Raw genomic sequence first — 20,823 nt, forward strand, 5'->3', positions numbered from 1 at the left:
GGAAAAAGGAAATCCACAGTAACTGTCAAAATGACACGTGAACTGCAGCCCCTTCTTGTAACAAGGAATTCCCAGCAGGCAGCATGAATGTGACTGTGCTGGAAACTTAGTGCTGGCATCACTCAAACTTAAGACTTGCAAAAGCTAAGAAAGTTTGTGTTGTCATAACACTGAGTTACTTCACAGAAATGTTTCTACATAATCCTTTTATGGACAGAGCTGTAGGTCAGCTTCCTGTGGTCTTATTTCATGAGAGACAGAGACAGACAGAGGAAGATGGAAGAAGAGAATAAGATATTTTCCCATGTGGCCTTTTCCTGTATAATTTTTTGTCATAGACAGTGAGGGAACAATAAAATAGAAAACTCATTCAAATATGTAAGCTCTTTAAAAGAAAAAAAAAAAATTGAGTGGCTTAACTAGACTGCCCTTGCAAGTTCTAACGTTACTTGTTTTGCATGCAAGTCGTCTTTCATGAAATTTATTTATGTGTGGTAAAATGCTGAGTGTAAATAACTGAAAAGCGCATTATTGCATAGATGAATGATCTTTCTGTGCAATATTTATAAGTTTGCACGCTTTGCCTAACCACTGTAAAAAAACAGTTTGACGTAACTCCGAAATGTCCTTGGTGTGAAATCTGAGTAAAGGTAGTTTGTGGCTTCCAACAGTCTTTTTTGAGGCATGCAATTTGAATGCCTGCGGTCACTTGCATATTTTTACTGTCATGAGGCTAAATTGGCCAAAGAAACATACAGTAGCTGTTGAGATCTTCTCCTAATTTTTGCCAGCTCTCTGATGCTCCTTTTTTTCTGAATAGGTTTCCAAACTCTCAGTCTTGATGCTGGGAAATTAGTGTGATGAAATGCTTATATTTACAAGGGTGGACTTTATATAAATGCTTTCAGCATCTCTGTCTGTAGCAGAGATCCAGGCTGATACAAATGTCAAAAGAAACGTATGAGAAGCTCTGTACTTCATGTCTGAGCATTGCTCTCCTCCCCAGAAACAAGCACTGCTGGAAGGGAGTGCTGCCTGAAGCAATGGTAGCTGTCTGGTGTGATGTGCCTTGCTCTGGAAGGCTGCAAGGAAGGTGGTGTTGTGCAGATAAACTCAGGAGGTGAAGTGCCCCAAATCAGCAGTTGGATACACAGCTTGGACACAAAATTCAAACACACAGCTGTGTCTTCAGGTTTGGAGCTGTGTTCCAGCAATCGGCTTGGATGGTATGCTGCTGCTGAACCAAGTGCGTGTTTTAGCTGAGAAGAAACAGAACAAACACACAGCAGAGTAGGATGGCACTGTAATACAGCTAACTGGTGCCTGGTAGATAGTCAGTCTTTGCAGTGGAAGTTATTATTTTAGTAGTATGACATATATGCACCTGTCTGCGTTAGGAAGTGCTGTTAGAGAGCGTACCAAGTGTGATATTCAGCCCTTGTTTTCACTTGGTGCTTTGGCCATGTATGCTTTACAAGACAGTAGTTGCCATGAATTGGGGCCATACCAGGGTCAACAACAGTGTGGTTTGGGTGGACCTTTTGCCATGTATGCTTATGTTTTTAGACCAAGCGGTATGTAACATCAAAGGGAGGTAAGGTGGTATTTGTTTCCCTGGATCTGTGATCAAGATCAACTTGTGTCAAACTTGCTTTTGAGAACAGATTGTTCTAGCACTTGAGAAGATCTGATTTTTTTATTTATTTATTTATTTATTTTTGGCCAGAGTGGAAGAAGCTGACTTTTGATTCCATACCTGTGTTGCTATCTGTGTGCATTCCTCGCTCCAAAGTTCCCTCCTTGAGTCTAGTAAGGTAAAATGTACGTAGAGGAATTATAGGACAACTAAGGAATGAATAATTGTGATTCTATATGAAGGGAGGCAGTGTTGTCTCCCATGTAACTGTAAAACTGTTCTAATTGGTGCTGTCCTTGTTACTGGTACTGTACACGCTGCCTAACATGCGAAGGACAATTGCACGTTCTGTAAGGAACAGACTGTTTTATATGGTTTCCAGACTTAGAAAAGGAGAACAGAAGGCACTGTTGAGAATAGTGATCTGTGAATAGAGTAGTTATACTAGGGTATCTGTCAGAATAATTGAGTTTATTCAATGCATTGCAGAAATCAGTGGACTCTGTGACTAGTCACTGGTGGAGGTAACGCAGTTCTGACTTCTCTGCTGCTTTGAATCTGGCAGCATGCACTTAGTCCCCATTGTGCCTGCCTGCTGCTGGGTGCTGGCTGTCACATCACAAGCATTTTTAGCCTGCTCATTCTGGTTTGTCCCACAGCTCAGCTGCCACCCCTGGAAGCAGCTGTCTGCTGTGGAAGTAAGGCATGGTGTGGCTGGCAGGGTGTTGAGAGCAGGCAGTGACACCGCATCCCAACTCACAGCAGAGCAAAGCCTGTGCTGTTTCTGTTTCAAGTATCTTAGTACCAGGAATGAAATCTGTTGCTTGCCACTGCACCTATTCATCCTCAGGCAGTATGTGATGTGGTGGTGGAATCCAAATGCTCAGGTACTCAGAGGAGACTTCTGAGAGTAGTGAATTGACTACTTGCTCAGTGCTCTTCTGGGCCTTAGGGAAGTCTGGTAGCAAGGAGCTGTGCTGTGGGTGTGGGGAGGCAGCTGCTGGGTGCTGGCTAGGTGGTATTTCTGTCTGTGCTGAGCCTGAAGCTTCATTGATTGCTCTAAAGAGTGTGAGGCAGAGTAAGAAGGAAAGCAGTTCTCCTGGGTGCTTCCTGTTTGCTTTCTGTGCTCCTCTGCCAAGTAATTTAGAGCTGGGAAGATGGCAGCTATCTCTATGATTCAAGAGGCTGCAGCAGCCACATGATGACCAGCATGCATTAATTCTGGGCTGTGCCCTCTTTGGCACGCTGTGCCAGCAGGTCCTGTGCAGCACAGGGTGGGAGCTGTGTGTGTTGCAGTAGATCACTGTAACTGCTTTATGAGTAATTAGATGTCTAATTTTTGGTCAGCTTTTATTCAGGTCCTTTAAGTTCGTCAGTAATTGCTGAGGCCTGAAACATCAGACAATTATAATACTGACAGCTGCCCCTGGTTTACTACTTCTCCCAAGTAACAGGCCAGGCCATATACCTTTATTTAATAACAACAAGTAAGAGAGGAAAAGAACAACAAACCTTCAGAAGCTCATCTCACTTCACCAAAGACTTTTTCTTTGTCCTTCTCTCAGTCAGCACTGTATCTTAAAGAAGCATGGCATTTTAAATAAAATTGGTAGGTGCTCAGTTGCAGTCCAGTGGGTGCTTTTTCTGTAGATCTCATCCTAACTGACAGAATCTGCTTTAGTGATGGCTTGAGATACGTCTAACTTCAACAGGTGTTGCTTGTAATTGTCTTTTTGATGATTTTTCTGAAGAAATAGCATCTTATTCTCTTCTGTTGTTTTTAAGTTTGCTATCTGTTGATAGATCAGTGCCAAAATAAACATGGTGATTTAGAATATTGTAAATGGGAGAGCATCTGATGTGTTGTAATGTCACAGGAGCTTTGTGAACGTTCATGGCTTGGGGATTGTGGTGTTGGTGGATGTTCTCAGCTGCTTACGTGGATGCACCGGGAAACTGGAAGGGGGCAGCAGCATTTTGAGCTGCATTTCTTTACTTTCTGTTGAATGTGTGGTTGACCAGCTGTTAATTGCTGTTGGTTAAATGTCATGTCGCTACTGAGTGCTCAGTGTCTCACTGAACTAAGAATGCAGTAACATTTTTGTTAATCTCTGGGTCTTGCAGACAACTTCAGCGCAAGTTGTTTATTATGTGAGAGTTAATTTAAACTGTTGGCGTCAGGAGTCACATTATGGCCTTTTCTTAAAATCGATTTGAATGCAAGAACAACATGCGAGAAAAACAAACATGCAAAGACTTGCTCTGGCTTTTAGTACATGTTTGTTTGTAGTAATTGTCTGTATTGTAGCACAAAGTCTGTGCTGATGTTGGGAGATAATAAGGCTTGGATGTTAAGAAATGGATTTAATAGGGGGAACAGAAAGGTAACAGAAAGAAGCTGAAATTTCCAGAGTCTTGTGATCAGGAAGGTAGTGCAGCAGGGCTGAATCCCTTACGCTTTCAGACTAAGCCGAAGACTTGATTTCTATGCTAATTTACCCTAGATTTAATTCTGAGTGGAAGTTGAAATGCTGATGCATGCTGTTGCAGTGCACTTGGTAAGCAAGGCAGATTTATTACTTTGAAGCAGTTGTCTTAAGTAATGAAAGGGGATTTTATTCTCCCCTTTTCTCTGCTAGAGGTTGTCGTAGTGGACTAACTGGTTTCAATGTGGTCTGCAGGCTGGAATTAAGCTCTTGTGATGCTGGGAAGAACAAGTATTTTGACTAAATTGTTAGGTACTCATGTTGCTCCTATTTCATGGTTAATTTTTTTTTTTTTTTTTTAAAAAACATACCTAACAAACCCACTTCACTATTGCAGAAGAATTTTATAATTACTAATTCAATATTGTGCATAAAAATTGGAAATTATCTGGTAACGTTTGTCTACTTAGATGAAAATATTTTCATTTTTAAGTATGCTTAAAGTATGTATTTATGACTTTGAACTGTTGTTTTTCTCCACTGAGACTAAAGGAGCTTTAAATAACTGCTTGGATCTGTACCCCTGGATTTAACGATGTCTCAAGCTGTCTTTATGATTTTCAGTGATGATTTAGTTACAGATCACTGTATCAGTGCATATTAGCAATAATGTGATACTGATGTTAGTGACTGTAGTGAAACTGGTAACTTCTGTGAAAGGAAATGTCTGAGTGTGCTATCAGTAGTCCAGTCAGTAGTGATGGTGAGATTTTGGTAGTAATTTTAGTTAAATTTCTGTCCTAGACATCTATAAGCACAAATGTTAGTATCTTCTCCAGCAAAAGGCCGTGAACAGCTAGAAATAGGGAGGGAATGCATCTGTTTATAAAAGCCAATCTGAAAGCCTTAATATGGAGGGTTTTTTAATATATTATTAAAAACAAACAAACAAAAAAAAACCAAAAACCCTTAAATGCAGTCTTTCTATCCCTTAATACCTTCTGCCTAACACCTTACTCCTTGTTTAGGAGGATGTTTAGCCCCATTAGCATTTTTAGCCCATATTGAGCCTGACTTGATCGTTTCTGTTTTGTTTTGTTTTTTTTTCTCAGCCCATAGGTTCGTATCTCTTCCTGTATCCATGGAGTCAAGGTTATAGCTCCAAGTGAAGAACTTTGCAAGAGGAGTTTTTAGAGAAGTGCTACTGTGGACCTGAGAAAAAAACGTAAGTCACACAGTCAGCATGTTTTTGCTACAGTATGAAGGGTATATTCTGGTAACTTTGATTCTCTGGTAGTTGGGGTTGAGGAATTGTTTTTGTCACAAATTATATAAACCAGATTTTTTTTGAAGAGGAATCCTTTGAAGTACACCATCTTTCCTCAGTTCTGGTGTTACATCTGATTTTCCAAAATCACTGTGTAAGCAAGCCATTGAAGTTGTGCTTAGATCTTCTTACAGTTCTCACAGTAGGCAGATGTGAGAAACATGAGGCATGAAATGAAGTTTTATGTGCTGTGTAATCATAAGGAATACAAATTGTGTATGGACAAAATGGTACTGAAAAGCTGGTATTGTTGAAGAATCCTGATTAGAATGTTGGAATAGGGACTATGGTGACAGGTTTCTCACACAGCTTGTGAGTTCTTGGCGAAGGAGCATATGGGTTGTATTAGAATCTAGAGAGGATGCAGAATATTTTTAAGCACACTTAACTGTTGTGATTTTGCTGGTTCTGTCATTAATACCAGGAGAAGAATTCAGAAAACACTGCATCCTGTGTGCTTAAAAGAACATGGATTTAGTTCATATCTGATTTAATTAAGCTAGCTTCTGATTTGATTACATTTGTGTAAAGCAAACAGATTTGAGAAATAATGCTATTAGTTCCAGACGATGTTTTGCAAAGAGAGCTATTATGAGAAAACAGTTATGAAACAACTCAGACTTGCAGTGGACAGGTGTACATATGTTGACATGAATTCCTAACATAATAAATAAGAACTGCATTTCTGGTGAAGAAAAATTTGTTCTTAGGAGCCTTAATAAGGGGTGACCAAAAGTTCTGACTGCCAGATTCAGTGACTGTATCATTTCTCTGGGGTCATTTTCATTATCAAAGCCACCATTTTCCACAAAAGCTTAACAATGACCTTCACAATTTTACTTTGAGTTTTAAATTAATATTAAAAACGCCTTTGGTAACAGTTAATCTTCTTGTTGCATTGGCTGCAGACAAAAGCATGGCTGATTTAGTGTGAACAAGCTGAAGAAAATGGAGAGATGAAAGGATCTTAGTTACATTTACTCAACTGCTGGAGGATGGGAGCAAGAAAAGTGACTTGAATTGCTGTACAAGAACTGTCAAGCAGTGATGGGTTTGAATGCTTCTGCCTGCTGCAGTGACATTAAAATGGAGGCCTCTGTTGTCTTGTGAACATTCTTATAGCTCAGTTTTCCTCATACTTCATGGTAGTTTAAGCAAACTTAAGATTTTCTAATTGAGACTGACTAGTGCACACATGGTTTGCTGCCATACTAATTCAGATTCAGTGAGCTATTTAGTACACAAATTCCTGTGCTTGTTTTTGTTTAAATGTTTTACAGACAGGAGGGGAATCAATTCTTTGAAAGCTGATATTTTTTTGATAACTGCAGGACAAGGGGAAATGGTTTTAAGTTGAGGGAGGGGAGATTTAGGTTGGATGTTGGGGAAATTCTTTACAGAGAGAGTGGTGAGGTGCTGGCACAGGCTGCCCAGAGAGGTTGTGGATGCCCCGTCCCTGGAGGTGTTCAAGGGCAGATTGGATGGGGCCCTGGGCAGCCTGGTTTAGTATTAAATGGGGAGGTTGGTGGCCCTGCATGTGGCAGGGGGGTTGGAGATTCATGAGGTCCCTTCCAAACCTGGCCATTCTGTGATTCTGTAGCTGTGGACGCTTCTGCTTCTGTGGGCTTGGGAAAGAGAATTTCTTACTGCGTGCAGTGAGCCTGCCCCTGGTGGTCTTGCTGTGGCCAAATACCAACAACTCTGGTATGATGCTGTGAAAGATGGAGCACAGGAGTAGCTAGCTGAGTTTGTGGTGAATGGACATGGGCTCGTGAACTGGGCTGGCTTGGAACATGGGCTTGGTGGCTCAGTGTTTGGTGTTCTTAGAGAGAATACTCAGGGAGTGTTCCCAGGGAGGGTTAAGGGTAAGGCAGAGTTGAAATAAGCCTTCCTGGCGCGTAGACTGGGTACTTTCCTGAATGAGCATTTCGGATGTCACTGCTTATAGCCTTTGGAATTTCTGTTCAAACAATTATTCCTTTAAAATGTATGGTTTTTGTTTGTAAAACATCTCGGGGCAGGGAACAGTGCAAATTAATTGCATATCATAAAAGTATTCCTCTTTTATTTTGAAATCTGGACTGCTGTAGAATTCAGTTGTTTGTCTCCAATTTCTAGAAAGTGAGAAGTGGAAAAAGCATTACCTCAGGAAAGCAGCTTGCTTGTGGGGAGAGTTACAGAAAGGGTAGTGCCAGAAAATGAACGGGAAAGACCTTTGTACCTAACCTCTCCTTGTCCAGAAGCAGCCATGTACTTTTAATTGTTGTTACCCTTTTGAACCTTTTTGTTTGATTTCAGGAAGGATGAAGTAACTACAAGATCTATGCAGTATTAAAGATGAGTGTAGCCCGTTTTATTTTTGTGGTGCACCTTTCTGGTTTTATTCTATTCCTGCTATAATGGCCTGTAATACCGTCCACTTATTTGACAGTGACATGATCTATTTTTGGAGGACTAAACATGTGCCTCACTAGCTTCTGTAAACAAAAGTTATTGCTGAATTTGTATTTACTGTTATTTACAGTTAAGTGGTGTTCTCTTTTTTTCCATGTGCTTTACACTGCCTTTCTTATCATGGTTGTTCCTTTTTATGAGATTCTCTTGTCATCTCTACAATCAGTTTAAATTAATCTACTCCAGAACATTTTGCGTCAGCCGAAAAGTCACGTAACTATTTGCTTTTGAGAGCATACACAAATAAAACAAAAATCACAGTTCATAGCTGTTTGGCTTCCTGGTCTTGTCCTTTCCAGCATGCTACTATCCTTTTAGATTTACCTGGTTTGATTTACCTAGCTTTCTATACATGCCATTCTTGCTGACAGACTTGTCAACACTGTGATTCATTCCCTCTATAAAGTCAGTAAAAATGTGTAGCTTACTGTTCCAAATGCATTCAGAATGTGGGCTGTGCAGACTGATGGACTGGACTTCAGGCAGTGCAGAGCACTGTTGCTAAATCAGTTCCCAAAATGCTGTGGCTTTCACATTCATGTTGAGCACATCCGTTCTGTGGAACATAAGGCCTCAGTATGGGTATACCTATTTTTACCTTGATTAAATAGCCTTTACTAGTAATCTGATTTAGTGTTGTGTTTTTGGGTTTTCTTTTCTTCCCAATTTCTGCTGTCACTTTACATCCAGAACCAAAAGAATGTGCCTTCCTGTGCTGCTGACCTAACAGTAAGTAGGCAAGGATCAGGCAAGTAGTGCAGAAGTATAATTTGTTATTTGACCTTTCCGACTTATAAGTAGGAGATGTTTGCCATACTGGTTACAACTTTGTCTGTTCAAACATTGTTTGCATGGTTGTGAAATACTGGTACTACTGAAGTAACTCCAGTGTAAAAACCTGAGATTTATGCGACCTATTAACCGACAAAGTAGGCTTACTTTAATTTAATATTTTCGGTAGAGAAAATGCGTTTATATTTGTTGGTGCTGACAATTTCAGACTTTGGATCCTGGACCTGCACGATTAAAAGAAATCTCGTCCCATTGTTTCAGACCTTTAAGTTCTTTTTCTTAAAACAAACAAACAAACAAAAAAAAACAAAAAAACAAACCCAAAACTAAACAACAAAAAAGAAAAATCTAGTATATTTTCTGAGTTTGACACGTACTTGGAAAGATGGTTTTTAAACCTGGAATGTTCTTTTTTCAAAACTGTTTTGAAATCCAAGAATTAGCTACCCTAAATGTAAATGATTCACTTGGAAGAGAAATGGCTTGGTTAGTTAGCATTCGTCACATGCATCCAGATGAGCTGCAGAGCAGAATTGCCTGAACTGCTTTCCACAATGCACCGCTGGTGTTTTAGAAAACTTGTGCTTATTTTCACTTGTTTTAGGTGGTATAATTCGATTAGCTTTGTGTAGCATGTTGAGATGTGCTTTTTGCTGTTGGTTGACAGTCGTTTGCAACGTGATCACCTGTAACAAAAGGATTGCTGCCTTGTGCCTCTGCACCAAAACCTAGAAGCAAATTGTATGGAGCTGTAGTCAGAGCTTGCATTGGCTGCAGAGTCTGAATTAGGACATTTGCTTTAGAATAGTCATTACTGGAGAAAATGAGGATTGTTTTTCTTGTATTTGTTAGATTTTGCACAAGGAGAGGCAAGTGGTTTGTTTGGCTGATAGAAGGCACATGGCATCTTAGGAATACCTTCGGTTTTACAGTGATCAAACTTGAATTTCTCTGTCAGTTCAACTTCTAAGAGTCTGGAAAAGTGGGGCTGCTGTGCTGGTACTTCTGTTGCATACTGTTGTGGAGCACTGAACTCTGCATTTTGTTGCTGCAGCATGCAGATAGCTGTTTGAACAGACTGGTGTATGATCTTAAAATATTAATTCTGAGCTTTAGGTCAGGACGTGCAGTAGCTGGATGTTTTAGCCACCAATTGTTAATAGTGTGTTGCAGTAAAATTTGTGATTTCATTTCCTGGTATTTCCTAAGTTGTGTGCAATTTTTAACTCTGCTTTTTGCCAGTAAGACCGTGTTGTTTTAACATTTTCTCTTTTATTCACCCTCAGCTGTGATGGAGAAGAAAAAAAGAGTGCTGAGAAGCAGCTGTAGAGTGTTCACATGATGGGTTACCTAAGCTCAGGTGTGAGAGCCCAGTCTGATAGATACTTGCATCTTTATGGACTACAGCTGTTTCCAAAGTGATCAGGTTGACTGTTTTAAAGGTGCCAACTTCTGCACATTGAGGACAAATGTCAGCTTTCAGCAGATAGACAGTACCTCAACTTACATGATGTCAGAACATCAGAGTTTCTAAGAACACCATCAGATAAATAGATGTTATGATTATAGCCCAGATCCCTTTGGACTTGTCTAAGTAGCTGATATGCTTATTTTTGTGGGTTTTTTTTTACATTACCAAACACTTTTATTTTTCTGCAGTAAGGAAAATATCCCGAACTCAAGCTCTAATTAATAGCAATAATGAAATGTATTTATTATGGGCTCATATTTCATCTTTGTGTATTTTTGTATCTTAGGATGCTTACTTGTATTACATTATTTGATCTTAATTGGGTAATGAAAGGGTAAACGTGTTGGAAAGCCATGTGGTGAATAATGTGGTTTAGTCATACTGGATTGCGTAAACTGGACTGTTAACGTTTTACTGAGAATGCTCATATGGTTCATGCTTTCATTTGCTTTAGTGTGACTGCTGGATTTAATTAGATTTTATGGGATCTAAACTTACAAAAAGGCTCAACGTTCTGTATTCAAAACTTGACACGTGGAATGACCTTTTCTTCCTTAGAAGATAAAGGTACTCTGTATTCTCATGCTGGTGAATAATTGCAGTGAAGCTGCTGCAGTAAGTTTTGGCTAACCTTTATGGTAGGGTTTGGAGAGATAGGGCATTACGCGTTTTTATGTGGTGCAAGTGGGAGAGGAGGGAACGTTTGTTTAGCATCAATGCTTACTAAGGATTTTTCAGAGGAATAAAAGTTCATTCTTGCAGCTTTATAGTAGTCAGGAACACGCTATTTACCTTGGCTGCAGTATGTTTACTTGTCTACCTCGCCTCTTATAACTGAAACATTCTTATGCAATCATCTTGACTGTGCATTGGAAAGCAGAATAGATCTTTTTATATTACTGTATTTGCACTCCTACAGACAGATACGCCTGCCAAAACTAAGTCTTGTCACAAGACTTGAAATAAGCACATTTCCTCATTGATGTCATCACTTCCTGGTTCTAAGCAAGGTTTCCAATGAAGTTAAAGTATCAACAACTTACTGAACTTTGCAAGAAAAAGCAATGCAGAATATTATTCTGAAATGTGGAAGTTGGGGCTATTTGTACTTCTTGGTGTGGGTGGACTCCTACAAATTTCATAATAAAGTTCATGATTTCAGATTGCTAAAAGGTAGCTGTTAGGTATGAGTTTTAGGACAGGTGTGACTAGGATGCGCTTGCATGAAAGCACAAAACTACTGTTTTCTGAGGAGCCCAATCTTCACAGCCCTGTTGAGGAGTGTTTCTGATGTGTTGCTCTAATAAATAAGTTGAGCAAGCATATTTTCTTTTATGATATCAAGGTAATGTACATGTTATCTTAGGTCTAAAATGTGAAGTAAATCTGGAACATTCTTATTCACAAACTTAGATATGAAGACAAAAAAACATATTAAAGATGGTGAACCTGTTGATCTGGATTTGGAGTTCTGTTTGTTCCTTTGTATTAGCAATAGTAGATGTGTTTCACTGGGAAAAAGCCCATGGGGCTGATAGTTGTGCAGCTGCTCCTTCCTCAGCTGCATGGCATTTTTCTTAGTAGTCTGATCATAACGCATTTATTGAGTTCATTTTATAAGGAAGCTGTGTGAGTTATTTTTAATGTTAGGGTGATACCTAAATGCGTTGCTCTTAAGCCCAGATTTCTCTGTTATTCGGAATGTATGCATCCAGGAATTCTATAAATGTGCAGATGCAGCCTGCTTGTCATGCTTTGTGCTTGCAGGAGGACTGCAGGGCTGGTGCTATCGCCCAAACCTTGGCTGCTCCGTTTGTTGCAGGCTGTCAGGAGTGCTTTGCCCTTATTTCACCTGTGACTTTTTTTTTAATTTGATAAATAGGGAACAGTACTTGATTCTCAGAGAGCACAGCAAGTGATTGCAAACCGTCTCGTTTCAAACACACCAGGCTCAACTGAGGAATTGCTTAAAATCAGTTTTTTAACCCCTTCCACCACAAACAAAAGTCACAATCTAACAAGTGCAGATTAAATAATCTTTATTAAGGCTGGAGCTAAGGATGTCAAATGGATTTCTATTGGTTTTGTTTTCCTCAGTGTTGAAACTGCGAGTGGTTGCTTCAAGTGTGAAAATCTTGCTAGGTAGTGCCACTAGCCTGAAATATAACCATTTAATCTTGTGAATGCAGCTCAGGTACCAGTTCTGAATTGTTGTTTTGCCTGCGGATGCTGTACTTTGAATTAGCTTGTAGCAGCAACTACTCTCAGGGAAACATTTATGCAGAATGTAAATGAAGTGCTTATCTGAAGGCATGGCTCCATGAGTTAGCTTGCACACGGCAAGCCAAGCTCCAATTTGCATCATTGGCAACTTGCACATGATCCAGCTTCAGTTAATGTGCAAGTGTACTCATATTGCACTGAAGGGTAAATTACTGGCTTGCATTTCTTGGAGGATAAAAGTAAAGACATCGGTAAAGTGGAATAGCTAATAAGGCATGAATAAATCTGCATGTCTGTTGTGCAGTGATTTGTTCTGTAGCCATTACCTGGTGGTGCGCAAGGCCGTGAAGCCAAGAATGCTTCATGTGATGTGTACTTTCCTCAGTGTTTCCATCTCTGTGCTGCCTTAATTGTCAGTGAACTGAGTTGGGTTGGAATTAGAGCTTTGCAGGTGCTGGTGGAAAGAACAGCAGTGCCAAAGCTCTCCTCAGATTATTATTACTACAGAAAAGTAGGTTCTTAGCTGTGTTTTCAGAATGTTAAGTATGTGTCAATTTGAATTAGAAATAATGGTCAGCAAATGTGAAACTTGGGGCGTGAATATATATATAATATATAATATTATATATATATATATATATATATATATATATATATATATCTTCAATAGCATAAGTGGTGGAAGTTGTTTTTGTAAGGGTTGTGCCCATTCAAGTGCTGGACAGCCTACAGTGAGTCCTCTGGTACGGGCAGCCTTCAAACCCAAAGTGGATCTCTGTCTTCATCTGTCCAGAACTTCATTGTCTTCAGCCTTGATTTATTAGACTCCCATAAGGCACTACTTTTATTTTAAATAGATTTCGAGTTTCTCATCTTGTTTTTTGGCCAGGTTTGTCTTTGGTTTCTGTTTATCCGCTGTCCTTTCTCTTGACCCAACTGGATGTTGGGTTATACACATGGAAAGGAAATAAGTGGTTTTTTAAAGTAGTACTTTCATGAATTTTATCTTGTGGATTTTTAAAATATTTTTAATAATAGGACACAGATTAATTTCTGAACCTGCAAATTCTGTCACTAGCTTTTTCCTGCCTTTGTAATCCAGAGACTGAGTACTATACTACTTAGTGTCAGTAGTGCTGTCACTTCAGTAGAAAATACCCCGCTAGCTTATTGCAGCTTCTGTTGTCATCTGTCATTGTACCCACAGACGTGCCGTATTTCTCTGAAAACATGGAGTGCAGTGCAGAGAACTGAAGTAGACAATACTCATTTGGGTGTTTTCTGCAAATCCTGGGCAATGATTTTGAGCTCCATATATGTTTAGTGAGGATTTCAGCATCCGAGCGTGACAGTTCATGTGCCTCTCTCCTGAATCCTCAAATGTGCATCCTGTGTGAATTGTATGACTTAATGCTTTTGCATCAAGTGACAGAGCCAGCTGTACTGGGATGATGTCCACGCTGCCAGCAAAAGAATTGGTTTTGGGGCAAAGTATTTCACAAACCACTCACAACATCCTGAGGTCTCAGGAAATAGGAGTGTGGTGGCTGGAGAAAGCTAGCTGGTCACCTGACCAGAAGTTAATCTTGCCGTTTGTCAGCACTTCTGTTAAATAGGAAAGCTATTTTTAAAGTGCTTGTTGCCAGCGTGGCTGCAAAATTAGAACAAGCAGGAAAATGGGTTTGGTTTTTCAGTAAGAAGGAAGTACTTTGGGCAAAATGCCACTTCAGCTTATCTTAGGAAGTATATATGGTTCAGGAGCTCTTATTCTCAGGCTTCTCTGTGGAGGGAGGTTCCTGGTAGAAATAAGTGGATGATAGTGTCCCAGTCTCATGGGCTGCGTGGAAGAAGCAGCTCTGAACACGCGTTGCTGCAAAAATTGAAGTTTGCCTTCCTTTTTACTGATGTAGAAGTATGTGGTGAATTATTCCATGTGCTGGACAATGTCCCACAAGGCAGCAGGTCCAGGCAGCATTGCATTGATCACTGAACTCTTGAACATAAGCTGCACGCTTAATCATAACTTCTGATATAAATTTTGCCACACTTAAATGTCCTGATTTTAATGATGCAGCGCTGTTCTTTACCCATGCCCCTATCTTTTTGTTATTCGAAATAGTTAAGTGCTTAATGAGTTGTGAAAACAACTGACTGCCTTTAATTGAGCTGATCAGCAGGCGTTGGTTTTCTGTAATGGTTTTCATTTCTGGCTCGTGTTCAGTTTTGAAGTTGTTTCATCTTGAGTTTAAGCTTCTCAGATATCAGATACTGTGAACATGAATGCAGATTTTTCTCACCTGTATCAAGCAGTTTTAACTGGAAAGTGTTGCAGTTCTTTTTAGGGTTTAAAATTAGTGTTCAAAGTGATTTTAAAGCTGCTTTTGTTCCAAGTCTACCCATTGTCACCCATAAACTTCTGTATTCTGCAGCTTAGTTAATGTAATAGGAAATGAGCATATATAATCAAATTAGCTTTTGCTGCCTTGCATTCTGCAGCATCTTTGTTGTACCAAAATGAGATGTGGTGTTTGTAAGAAGTTTTTTCTCCAGGAAAGAAGAGTAATATCTCAAAAAGCCTCTTGGCATATTTTCTTTATTTTCCACATTGTATGCCATATCGTTTTATTTTTGTAGTCGAATATTGAGTCTTTTTATTAGTTATTATTAGCTGTTACTTGGATAGCTTCTTTGCTAATTGTAGTTTCAGTGTAGTAAGTGAGCATGTCTATAAAGTTTAGTTGAGTATACAAGAACTGATTTAGAAGTGTATAAAAAAGCATCTTTAGAATCTTTAGAGCGTCTTTGGGAGTGTAACTATAGAACTACCTTCCTCCTTTGGAAGAGGTAATTGTTTTGAGATTTTCAATGCTTTCCTCAAATGTATATCTTATTTTAATGAGAACTTCCACTAGTAGACTAAGCTGGGCCTAGAACATGCCCCTCAAGACCTGGGCTCCAATCTGCCGCTCCCTACTTGTCGCTGTTACACTTCTGGGTTGTTGTTTCTCGAGTTGGTGGCTTCCTTAGCACATACACACAGACATATGGTGCTTGTAGGCAGAGGTATTGGTTCTCCCAGCTCTGTACCTTGATTGCTGAGCAATCCACTCCTGGTAGAAACTGGCACAGAGTCTTTTGTTGTCTAAGAGCAATGAATTCCAGTTCTCTTCTGAACAGAAGTGATAGCTTGGTTACTGCATAAAAGCTGGCATCATCTTCCTCAGTGAGCCTATCATTCATACTTACAGAACAGTACAAGCAGTCAGTTGTAGGGGACGTTTTAAGGCTACAAATCCTTGTCTTGTATGGGTGCCTTAGAAACGTATGCTACTCATTCCCTGCGTGGCTGCTTTAGGTATATAAATTCAAGGAGGCACGATTTCGAGTCCATCACTCTTCAGAACTTCTCTGTCGACTATTTTAGGTAATTTTATGCTCAGAGTAACAGTTATTTCTGGGTCTGATGCTTCAGTTGCTGTGGAAAGATGTTAAGTAATGTGGATTTGTCTTCTGCTTTGAAGTGAATATTTACCCCCTTTCTCAACCTTTGTCCGAAGCACTTCCTTTACACAGGGTCCTTCATATTGCAGAAGCTCAGAAGTTTCACGTAGATGTTTGTGGTGATGCTGGTTAACTGGAAGCAGCTAAATGCGTTTGGTGCCCATTTGCAATAATTCTCTTCTTCTTCTAGGACATCAACATCTGAGAAATGAATAAATTACGGCAAAGCTTTAGGAGAAAGAAAGATGTCTATGTGCCGGAGGCCAGTAGGCCTCATCAGTGGCAGACCGATGAAGAAGGCGTTCGTACTGGCAAGTGCAGCTTCCCTGTTAAGGTAAGAATTTCTGCCTTTCTTTTGGGTATCCTTGGGGTACTTTTGCCATGAATTATTATTTGGGGTTTTTTGGCAAGCAGGAGCGAGAAGTATGCTTCATTACACATTGACCTATTTTACGGTCAGCCTTCATTGCAAAGGATGTGGCTTTTTTTTTTTTAAGCCAGATGAATCATCTTAACAAATGCCTTGGAAAGTCATTGTCTGATGTATCCTACATTATTACTTAGTTGAAATAAATCATGTAGCTAGGCAGAGGAGTAATATAATTCGTCTTCATTTCTCTGGAAGAGCAGAAATGATACACCTCATGGATTGCATAGAAGAAATACTAGATTCTATCAGTTGAAATGAAGTTACAGTTACGGTTTTATTCCTAAGATAAGTGGTGGCTTATGCTTGAGAAGTATAACCCCTCCCTTTGGAAAGTTGGAAATGTTGTGAAGAAACACCCCAGCTTCCTTCCAGTGCTTGAGGTATTAAGCACTTATAAATTTTGAATGTCTTCTGTTAATTTTTTGGTGTTTGTTACAGATTATTCATGTGTGTGAAATTAAAATTGCCTTTATCAATTCCTTGAACAATTCCAAATTTGCAGTACTATAAGTAGGTTTTTTCATTTATTGTCTCATCTTTTCCAAGAAGTAACACATTTTTAATGTTTATTTTATATTTAATGTTACTAGGAAGAAGGAAGGAAGGAATTTAAGGTGTCTTGCTGCATCTGCTCAGCTTGTAATCAAAAACTGTTCCTGAAGACATACTAATACTGTTTCTATGGTAGATTGTAAATAGATGATATTTATTTGAGCTGTTAATCGTTAGATTTCCATATCTATGAGGAAAATGCTGTCTGTGGGTTCTGACACTTGAGAATTCTTTATTCCTGGTGTAATAATTATGTGCAATTATTAAACAGGTGATGTTGCTAGATGAAGCTCTTGAAGTTGGCTGTTAAATATTTTTGTAAAGTTACGGGTACTCTATAAAGGTGGAAGAATGTTGATACTATGTTCATGTTATCTTGTTACAGTTGCTTGTGTGTGCTTTTAATGTATTCTGTGGGATATACAATGCACAAGCTAACTTTCTAGTTTGCTATGGTTGCCTGCCTGCCCATTTATCTCTGTCTTACGTTAGTTTTCTGCTAGAATGAAGGAATTGTAATCTAATACTAAAGAGAGATGGTGTTGTGCCAGAGCTTTGAAATTGAGTAACTGCTTTGTGGAAGCTTGAACTTAGATTAGGCTTTTCAAAATGTTAATGCTGTATAGGAGGGAATAGATTTGTGAGCTTGAAGATCATCATTTTAATAGTCTTACAGTAGACTATAGTCTTAGACATAAGTGCTAAAGCTAAAATATTACACACTGAATATTTAGGCGTTTAGTTTAACTCGAAGTATTTTCAGTCCTTGACTGAACATAAAAGATGTGAACCACTTTAAAGACTGACTTTTGTGTTGGTTTTCTTCTTTAAACTCCTGGTCAAGACTTGCACTTACAATGACAAATGCTTCCTGTATTTAAATGAAGCATTCATCTATTCTGGGCACATGCACCCAAAGTTGAAAAAAGTTTTGGATCGTTCAGTGGTGAAAAGGCATAGAGATGGATGAGTTGTTGCATCCTGTCCTGGGGCTGGAACTTGTTTAGCCCCGTTTTCCTGCTTTGTATTAGAATTCACTGAGTTAATTAGGTCGTTGGAAAACAGCTCTGAAGTAAATACATCTTTATTTGTGTTTCTTGATTCCATCAGAATATTTGCCACTTATGTTTGACAATTTGCATTTAGATGAAAGCTTAAAATCAGAACCATTGGACACTGAGGTGCTTTTGTTTATGCAGTTTGAATGTATCTTCCAAACTTCAGAGTCTGGACAAGGGCAGTGGTGGAAAATGTTTATGGGCTTGAGATGCAAAGTGGGTGTTAGCTGGTGTTTTGTAGATACAGACAGGAAGTATGGCATTGTGAGGGAACAAGATAAACCAGATGTAGAGTCAGAGGTTTAGTGGGTGGTACTGCATTTTGCTCACAAAAAGAATGGAACTTTGTGCTATTGAAGGAGAGTATCCTGTTACACAGTTCTTGGGCATTATTCAGAAGTCTGTGTATTCCTGGAAAAGTGGGCTGTTGCCCTGTCTTTAAACATCTGATGGAGTGTCTTTTCTTCCTGGTGTTCCTCAATGGAGCAAAGTAAAATGAGATATCTTACTAAGAATAGTCAACTAATAGGAGTGCAATCTGAAATATAGTGAAAACTGCCTTTTTTTTCTTTTTTTTTTTCTGTATATCCCTGTTTAGCATTGCAGCATGGTGCTGTAGTTGCCTGTAGCTTCTCAACCACAGTTTAATGTGTATCTGTGGGGATTAGTCCATCCTTATTCTTTATGTTCCGCCTTGCCTGCACTCCCTAAAAATCATCTGCCCTAGTTCCTGAAAGCTCAGAATGTAGCTGAGTAGCAAGATCAAAGTCTGACTTATGAAACAGTGTCTAAGATTTTAGCTGGTGAGGACCCAAGAAGTGTTAACAGATATTCCTTAGCTGTCTTTAAGGTTTTCTGTATGAAAGGAAAATACAGAAAAGTTTTGAAATAGAAGCCATGGTCAGAGCTTTGTTTCTTATAATGCTTGCTAACTTAGGTAGGATTTTTTTTTTTGAGAGAGAGAGAGAGAGAAGACTAATGCAAACAAACTCTTAGTTCTCTTGTAAAAGGGGTCATGAAAGTTTGATGTGAGAAAGATATATCACTCTCTTAAAATAGCATTAAGTTGGTGTGTTTAACTTCTTGCCTTCAGGCATTTTTTTGGCCCAGACCTGGGGTGTTTGTAGAGTGTTAGCACAGATTTATCCTTTTTTAGATTTTAGAGAGTATGTGGAACCACTTTGAAAGTCAACATTGCAAATAGGATTTCTTCTTGCCTCCAGGCTCTGTTCTGTTAGTGTTGGACAGGACTCCAGTAGCTGTTCATTCATTGTGCTTTGAGGATGCTGTATTGCAAACAAGTTCAGTGTTACTAAGTTGTTTTACATTGGTACTGCTCTTGAAGTTCTTCCTGTGCTGCATCCACAGCTGATTCTGGTTAATTATAGTCTGGCAGTGGGTTTTGAGCAACTCTGATGCACCTATTGTACAACTGTGTTTTGGTAGAGAAGGTGCTCCATGGAAAGTATTGATAAAATTCCTGTGCCATTGTTGCCTTAAAACTCAGGGAAGTAGATGTGATGCACAGTTTGTTCTCTTCAGTGCTCTGCTCATAAGTTCAGAGCTTATGATAATCCTGGGGTCGTACTGTTACTTCTAAGTACTGACACCTTGCTTTCGCAGTCTGTATTTATCCACTGTTTTCAGAATGTCTGCGTTGCATGCAACAAGCTGCTGATCATATATTCTCAGTTGTCCAAGTGTGTGTAGGATCTTACAGCCAGCCCTTGTCTGTATTTGGAACCTAACCATACCTCAGGAGGTTATCTGACACATTCAAAACAGGGCCTTGGAACAGTTAGTGACCTGCCTGCTCTGCTCTTTCATCTGTCCTCTTTTGAATCAGCTGAAGTTGCGCTGAGAAAAGAGCTTTTGTACCAGAATGTGAAATGAATGGCTTTCTGCACTCCACTACGTCAGCAGAGAGACAGGTGCATGTCTAACAACAAAGGTACAAAAAGGTATTGGAGTTGTATTTAGCTATTAGCTGTATTTAGCTACAAGGGTAGCTTGCAGACTTCTACTACCCCATTAGGCAGTAATTTTAAGGCTGTGCTGACTCTTGTGGTGTGGAGACGTGATACACTGTATCTTTTATAGTTGTACTCAGAGCCATCTCTTCATGAAGTGTGGAACTGTTAAAACTGCTGAGAAATCTGTACAAAAATGTATTTTCAGAGGTGACAATCATCTTCCCCTGTCCTAGCAACTGGAAAAGTAACTTTTTTGTTTCAGTAGTGAAGCTTCTGAGGGGGGCAGAAAACTGTGCCAGATAGATATAATGTATAAGGGATTTAGGTTTAGGTATTTGCAGCTATTCAGAAGATTATTCTCACAGATACTAATGCTGCTCTTGTTGGTACTGTGATTTATTTTTATACAGTCTTTGTTAATGATAATTGTCAAAAATGAAGTGCATTGACATACCCATTTTGAAACTTGGGTTCTTGCTGTAGACACTACCTCACTGAGAGCATGCAGCTGTTCTATGTTTTAATGACTAAAATATTTGACACTAGGGCTTCTTTTGTCTGAAATGCCTTTTCAGATGTCCTCTGGGTAAGTAGTTTTTGTCTGTACAGATAATCTGTAGAGGAACTGGCCTGTTAAATTTGTATCAGGAAAAAATAGGTCACTTCGCTCTACTTAACAGAATGAAACAAAACGTTTTCCAAGTTCTTGGTTGTTCTAACCAACCAGACATGTTAGAACATTTACAACTGATTCCTCCTACCCGTGCTTCTGTCAGGTGCAACAACTAGATGCAGATGTGGGTGGTTGAATTAATTCTGTTGTCACTTTTGAGTTTTTGGGGGTCTGTCTCTTTTGACTTTGTGTCTTAAATGTTGCCTGTCACCTGCAAGTCTACTTGTGTGTGTATTTCAGTCCATTTATTCCAAATGGAAGACTAAAGTTATCAATGAAAGAAGTCCCTGGGGAGGAGTGATGTACC

The 20,823-nt window shown here is 39.3% G+C and overlaps 1 protein-coding gene across 16 annotated transcripts in view; it reads left to right on the forward strand.

Moving 5' to 3' along the window:
* NUMB (NUMB endocytic adaptor protein) overlaps positions 1-20,823 on the forward strand; it is a 92,036-nt gene that overhangs the window by 41,099 nt on the left and 30,114 nt on the right. For 14 of the 16 annotated variants that reach the window (XM_048950162.1, XM_048950163.1, XM_048950161.1 and 11 more), the window contains 2 exons: positions 5,175-5,287; positions 16,021-16,164. In XM_048950162.1, coding sequence (XP_048806119.1) covers positions 16,039-16,164 — 126 coding nt within the window. In that variant the 5' untranslated portion in view covers positions 5,175-5,287; positions 16,021-16,038. Of the gene's footprint in view, positions 1-5,174; positions 5,288-16,020; positions 16,165-20,823 lie in introns of those variants that run through there. The other 2 variants (XM_048950172.1, XM_048950174.1) reach the window with 1 other exon arrangement.

The sequence above is a fragment of the Lagopus muta genome, chromosome 6 (genome assembly GCF_023343835.1).
Source record: "Lagopus muta isolate bLagMut1 chromosome 6, bLagMut1 primary, whole genome shotgun sequence".
NCBI lineage: Eukaryota > Metazoa > Chordata > Aves > Galliformes > Phasianidae > Lagopus > Lagopus muta.